Source organism: Triturus cristatus, chromosome 8 (genome assembly GCF_964204655.1).
Source record: "Triturus cristatus chromosome 8, aTriCri1.1, whole genome shotgun sequence".
In the NCBI taxonomy this organism is placed as follows: domain Eukaryota; kingdom Metazoa; phylum Chordata; class Amphibia; order Caudata; family Salamandridae; genus Triturus; species Triturus cristatus.
The window spans coordinates 1178386668-1178393846 of record NC_140591.1 but is presented as its reverse complement, the minus strand read 5'-3'; the positions used below and the strand labels follow the sequence as shown (position 1 = coordinate 1178393846).

Below are 7179 nucleotides of genomic sequence, written 5' to 3'. Positions count from 1 at the left end.
CAAAACATATATTTCTACTTATTTTTTTATTTTATTTTTTTAAATATGTTTATTGATTAACCTTGTACAATACTTCCGGGATACTTCAATCAGGAGCTTCCGCTCACATATCAGTACCCTAATATACAATACTCCTTGTACACTCAAGTCTGTTCGTGATCCATGGTTTACAGTCAATGTTGTCCTTACACATTATAACATCCTGCAACATACCGCCCACTAACTGTACCATCTTCTTTTCATTGCAAGATGCAACGTAACAGCGCTAATAACAGTGAGAATATATTTCTACTTATATATAAAATACTTACAGGGGCTTTCATTCATTGGTCTCTTGTGTCATTCACATTTTTCACTTGGTCAACCTACTTCAGCCATTGGCTACTTTCACTGTGAGTGGCGGCATTCTGTTCTTTCTCAAAGGCACATCCACACACAGAGTAGTTCTCTTCAGTACCAAGGGTTACTTTGGCAATGTGTGCTTTTCAAGACCAAAAAAAAGGTTTTTGTTTTAAGGCATTTTTTAAAAACATATTAGCACAAGCCCGGTAGCTCTCCCAACAATAAAGTTTTACAAAGGTCGTGGCAGAAACAAGTACTGACAAAGCCAAAAGGCTGGCAGCCAGTGCCATATCTATTGGCTTTGCCAATGCGTGTTCTGAATGTGTTTAATTGTGGGCTACTTAAACAAAATTAAAAAGATACACGGATGTGGTTTCTGGGGAATGAAAAAACAGAGAGATCCATACATAACTAGAGAAGGACAAATGTAACAGAACGAGTGATGGTTTTTTTCATCACCTTGCTATTATTCTGACAGAGGCAATGCTAATGACCCTCTATAGTGAAAAAAAAACACACACTGGAACTGTAAATCAGTTAAGACTAAATTGGCCTTTGTTAATTACAGTCATTACCTTTATTTTGTCTTAGCTCCTGAGCTCCAGCAGACTGGCCAAGACGCTAGGTTTCAGCAGCCTACATCACTTAAGTAGAATACTTAACCTGTGAGGATGAAAACAAATCAGAACCTGCAACGGTAAGAGGTTCCAAGAATCCACAGAGAACAGACCCCTACGGTTGGATGATCTTATTGGTCATTCAAAGTATCGCCTCCCAGAAGACAGCTCTGCCAATCAAAAGCATTCATGTTGGGTACATTTACTATTTCGGCATATGAAGACCCATTTCTTTGAAAAAGTATTTATTTTTATTTCCAAATACAAACATGATTACTTTTTTTTAACAGGTTGGAAGATCTGCACAGCAAATATTTACACCTTTCCCTTTTTTAAATGGAAATTTCATCTGTAATAAAACATATTAAATGCCCGATAGATAAATAAACATTTGTACATTTCAAGGCACTAAAAACTCGTATAAATGGTGGCCACAGAAGAACTAGCAACATTGTTGCTCCTGGATGCTTCACTACCTCAGCATTTACAACTTCTGAATATATGACACTAGTGTGGTGTCCTTCTAACCTGCAGCACGCGGCCCAGAAAAAAAACCTGAAAATGTCCACTGAATATCTCTTCGATCCAGCATACCAAATATGCCTTCTTGGCTGACCCCTTAGTTCCTTTTAAATAAGAAGATGGTCGGAGTGCCTCCAGAGTTGCTGAAATCTGCTGGAATGGAATCGTGGACTTAAAGAGTTGATGGAATCACACAGCGGCTTGAGAAGACACATGGGATGGAGCCTTGCCATTAATGGTGGATCATTATAGCATCAAAAGCTGCTACAGTAAATAACTCTGCCACACACGGTCACAGTCAAAGTATATCCCTCGCTTTTCCCACAGAGGTCCATCCCGGTATTTCCACAGAGTTGCCTTCAATCGAAAAGGCTGTTTGGCATTTCTGCTAAAGCAAAACCCAGCACAAGTAACAGATCTACTGTATACTTGAATGGTTTCTCTGGAGACATGGGGTAAGCAAGTCAAAGAGTCTGTACAAAATCTCAATGCCAATAGGCTGCAGGAGCCGTATCATTCAGAGCTGCGTCCCTGTTGTTTTGGCTTTAAGGTGCCTAGGCTAAAACATATAATTTGGAAATGCTCCTAATTAATACATGAACTTTAGACAGCACAAGTCGAAAGCTGAGAGAGGCAATCACCACTCACCGTTTCTGACTTGTGCTATCTGCACTTCATGCACTGATTCAAAGAAATTCTGCTTTATATATATTAACTTTAGGCACCCCAAGCGTATAAAAAGAGGCACTCGGCTCCGAGCTAGCGCATCTCTTCATGATACAGTTCCAGCTCCATGGGTTAATTACACTGTGTTAGACAAAGCAAACTTAATTCACTCCTTGCTTAGGAGCTTTGCAGGTCAATCTCACATAGTTTCCAAGCAAGGCTGCAGCCCAAACATGGAAGAGCATGTCAACTGAATAATACATTAGCTATGGCAGGTAAACCTCCAGCTCGTGCATCAAGACTGGCTGAAGATACAGAGCTGAAAGTGTGCATAATCCACTTTAAAGTTTTACCAAGTTAGTGCGCTAAAAGAGTGGAAATGCAGAGGGGGGTGCCATGGTCTTGCACACATTCTAGTCAAGCCTGACATAGATGAATGGACAGCCCTTGCTGGTGCCTAGGCTCCAACATCATATTAAAGGATTCGGGAAAGATGCTTGGGACATTCAGAAGGTGGCACTTTGTAAGGAGAGAGCGCCCATGTGAAATTCAAACTTTGTGAACTATAATGAAAGATTAATGGAATGTGTCAACAAACAATCTCAGATTTAACATTAAAACACAGAAACATTTTGAAAGTCTGCAAGAACCTATCAGATCAGTCACTGCTCATACGTGAAAAGTCTGCAAGTCTTAAACAAAAATGATTTATGCTTCATAGATTCAGTCACATACCCATCCAAGACCTAATACAGACTGGCAGACCTTTTTTAACGAATATATTGACACGTGGACATCAAGTATAAACAGCAAACAGCAGGAACAAAATCCTAGAAAACAAACTCAATTTAAATGTAGGCTTTGAGATAAGCCCAATTGCAAGTAACCTACTTTATATTACTCTTCAAGGACATGTTTAACTAATTCTTCCATTCTAGCGAGAGGGAAGCAGAATTCATGAGATAAACTGTTAATTATATCCCCAAAAATGGGAAATCTCTTTGCAATCAATATCACCCATAAATAGAATTGTTTTCCACAAATGAAAAATCTAACATTGAAAACAAAAGAAAACCTGTACAATGTTTTATGCACAAAATGGATGCCATTGTTTCATTTGCATTATAGTTTTGTTCAGCACATCTTTGAATACACATTTTAATAAAACCAATTCTCAAAGTATATCCTAAACAATAAATACAACAATTACAATTCAGTCTTATATTCAGAACTAAAATATTAACTTCATTTTAATTGCATATAGTAGTCAAATAATTAATATACTGTGCTTTTCAGAAGTAGCTCTTTTCTTGGAAAGCGACTGCGTTTTGGCGGCAGAGCAGACCAGCTGCATGCGATCATTGCGTTTCTGCAAGAGATGATCACTCGAAGTCATCCTCGTATTCGTACTCTTCCAAGCCTGCCTGCGAAAGATGAGGGTTTTCAAAGAAAGGTTTATCTGGAGCAACCGTTTGCTCATCAGGCATCTGATTGGCTAGAGAATTCAGTTCAATATCGCAACTGGAAAACAAAAAGCAAAAAAGGGCTTGATATTAAAATATTGACACTATTAAAGGCAGGAATGATCGTCTACTGGCTTGTGGATATTGAACAGTGACAACATTTCCAAAAAAATCTACCATTTCCCAATTTCTAGAATCACCAAACAGCAGCAGGAAACCAGGAACGTTTCAGTACGTGTAAAAGTAAAGTATAGAAAACAAAGCCGACATTCACAAACAGATCTACATTGAGCAGACCGAATACAGAACTACAAATTACCGGATATTGCTACACAATCAAAGCTGGTGCCAAAAAACAGACTAGAGTTAGACAAATTCTACATGTAATGAAGACCTCATAGATCAGTAAAAAAAGCCTTTGTACTCTGTCCTGAGTTTAAATTAACCCCACAATAAACCCACAACAAATTCTCAAAGAGCTCCATAGTGTTGTCTGCTTGGATTTGTGAGGCTTGCAGCAAAAGTACATACAACTGTGTGCCAGACACCAGGCACACAACGCTGTTGAATCCATAATTTGACACGGAACCTTCTCATTTTAGCAAAAACAAATATTTGTAGTTTAAATCCGGATTACGAGTTGTTCAGAATCTCCAACCCCTGCGTAAACCTGTTTGCACAGGTGAAACCTGCTGGAATTTTACACAGGAAAAGTGTATGGCATTTACAGTACCATGCAGATGTTGGTGTGGTAAGCACAGAAACCTGCATGTTATTTCCCAAAAACCTTTAATGCTATTCATTGCACCTGATAAATAACGTAAGCCCAGGTTATTATTTATTGAATGCTTTAAATAGCACGTTCATTAAGACTAGCTCAGAATCAAGGGCTCAATAGTTGAATCGTTACATAGATTAACTTATTAACCACCCAATTGTTTTTTATTATTCTACTGTTAAAAGAGAAGCACTTTATTCAGGTCAAGGCCACCTTGTTGCACTTACAAATGCTTTTAGATCAGTGTACCCTGCTTCCACGTGGCATGTTTTTTAGCTGGTGCTCGAGGAACTCGTAGGATATGTTATGATGAACAGTAGATTTTATTTATGTGTTTAATATATAATATAATAAAATAAATGTTACGGAATATTATTGGTTTATTGACAATTTTTATTGATGCTGTATTTTATTGTTGTGAAATTGTGTTTATCTTTTCTGGTTTAATCTAAAACCAAATACAGAAAGTTGATTGATTAAACTTAACCACAAGAAGACTATTCATGTGTTCTACTGTCTAAATTGCTGCTTTGCAACCAAGTAAACAGATGCACAATCAAACAGTGTGATTCTACGGGTGCCTGAAATTGAACGTATGTAAACGTTAATTGTAAAGTGTGTTGTTTCTCAATTGGATAATACAAACCAAACTTATGTGCAGAAGCATTTGGAGAGCTTACTGTTGCAATAAAAATGTTATCTGTAAAATACATAGGCCCTCATTATGATGTATGGCTGACTGCCACCGACAGGCCGTCCGTGGCGGTCTGCCTGACATCCAGGGCAGCAGTCCGACCCACTGGATTACGATACTTGCGGTCGGAGCGCAGTGGTTGGGGAGGAAAGGCAGCCACCTCCGACAGGCTCAAGAAGCCCGTTGGTGAGGCGGTCGGACTGTAATCCCTACAATGGAGGCGGTGCCTGCGCAGGCACTGCCATAGGAATTACGATGTCCATTTCACTCAGCCTTTACATGGCGGTCCTACTGCCATGAAAGGCAGACAGAAAGAGACTTTGGGGGGCCAAAAGCAGGGCTTCATCCCCCGTGGGAAACTGCTAAGAGGCCAGGGGGAACATGTGGTGCATCACAAACACCCATGCACCACATGGTACCTGGCACACGGTGCATGGATGTGCACAAAGTGCTCAAGAACACTGCAGCTTGTGTTATGTTATGTTATACTGATTTATAAAGCGTACAGCTGCCCCAGCAAAGGGGCGTCCCGGCGCTGCAGCATCAGAGAGTGAAACCAAATCACTAAAACAGAGAAGCAGCAAAAGGAGTGGAATAAGAAGGAAGAACGCTAAATAGAGGGAAAAAGAAAAGTTTTAATCGCCTTCCTAAAGCTGGATAAACAAGTCATACTACGGATCTGGGCAGGCAGAGAGGTCCAAAGCTTTGCTGCCAGGCAGCGAAAAGACCGCCCCCCCCCCGCACAAAGGCATTTAATACGGGGGACAGTAACCAAAGTTGCCCCAAGGAGCGCAGCTGACGCGCAGGAACATATGGAAAGAGTAAATTACTAAGAAGACTAGGAGTAGCCAGCTTCAAAATCTTAAATGAAAGACAGAGCGTCTTAAATTGAATTCACTCCAGTGGAGTTTACGAATAGCACTGGCAGAGGAACAAAATTGCGGGAGCCCTAGTAAGGCTCTAGCGGCAGCATTTTGAACGTGCTGCAGCCGTCTTATTTCTGCCTGGTTAGCACCTAAAAGTAGAGAACTAGCATAGTCCAGACAAGATAAAATAGCTGACTGGACAATCAGCTGACGTGTTGGGGGATCAAAAAACTTAAGAAGAGGCTTAAGACCCCGTAGGAGACCAAAACAAGTACCGGCCACTTTCTTTGTGTGGTCTTGAAAAGTGAGGGAGGAGTCCATCCAGACCCCCAAATTCTTAACCACAGGCTTGGGATTAGGAGCGCTGCCCAAGACACTCGGCCACCAGCTCTCACTCCAGAGGCTAGTATTCTTCCCTACTAACAAAACCTCGGTTTTGTTAGCATTCAGCTGTGAACAATTGGAGGTCATCCAATCTGCGACGGCCGCCAGGCCATCCCGGAACCTAGAGGCGCTCAGTGTGGGACCTTCAGCCAGGGTCACCACCAGCTGCGTATCATCCGCATAGGAGACCAGGGTGAGGCCCCACTGCCTGGCGACCGCCGCAAGAGGCCGGACATACAGATTGAATAATGAAGGACTGAGTGCCGAGCCCTGAGGCACCCTCTGATCGATGGAATGGGTCCGAGAAAGAAAGGGGGGGCTGATACTCGAAAAGATCTGTCAGTTAGAAAAGATCTGAACCAATCCAAAGCCAAACCGACCACGCCCACCTCCTCCAACCGCTGGAGCAAAATACTGTGCGAGACCGTATCAAAGGCGGCACTGAGATCCAACAGGATCAATGCCGCCGTCTGACCGGAATCAAGAATGGTCCGAAGATGTTCAGTCATGGCCAGAAGAGCAGTTTCCGTGCTGTGGCCCGGGCGGAAGTCATTCTGAGACGGATCCATGATGTTGTTGGTACTTAAAAAATTTGTGAGTATGTTATTCACATGTGTTTCTGTAGTCTTAGCCACCCAAGGGAGGAGAGAAATAGGCCGAAAATTTTCAGGCTTGGTAGTGTCAAGCGATGGTTTTTTAAGAATGGGGGAAACCCATGCCTGCTTCCATAATACAGGGACAATGGCAGAGGAGAGGGAGAGATTAATCATCTGACATAACCGAGTCAAGAAAAAGGAGAAAGATTCCCTACACTGAGCCGGCTTTAAAGAGTCAGCCAGAGAGCCAG

The 7179-nt window shown here is 41.6% G+C and overlaps 1 protein-coding gene across 2 annotated transcripts in view; it reads right to left on the bottom strand.

The window, feature by feature from the left end:
- Positions 1-1187: 1187 nt before the first annotated feature.
- LOC146805565 (serine/threonine-protein phosphatase 2A regulatory subunit B'' subunit beta-like) overlaps positions 1188-7179 on the bottom strand; it is a 369793-nt gene continuing 363801 nt past the window's right edge. For both annotated transcript variants that reach the window (XM_085622841.1, XM_085622842.1), the window contains exon 13: positions 1188-3668. In XM_085622841.1, the coding sequence (XP_085478967.1) occupies positions 3530-3668 (139 nt within the window). In that variant the 3' untranslated portion in view covers positions 1188-3529. The remainder of the gene's footprint in view (positions 3669-7179) is intronic.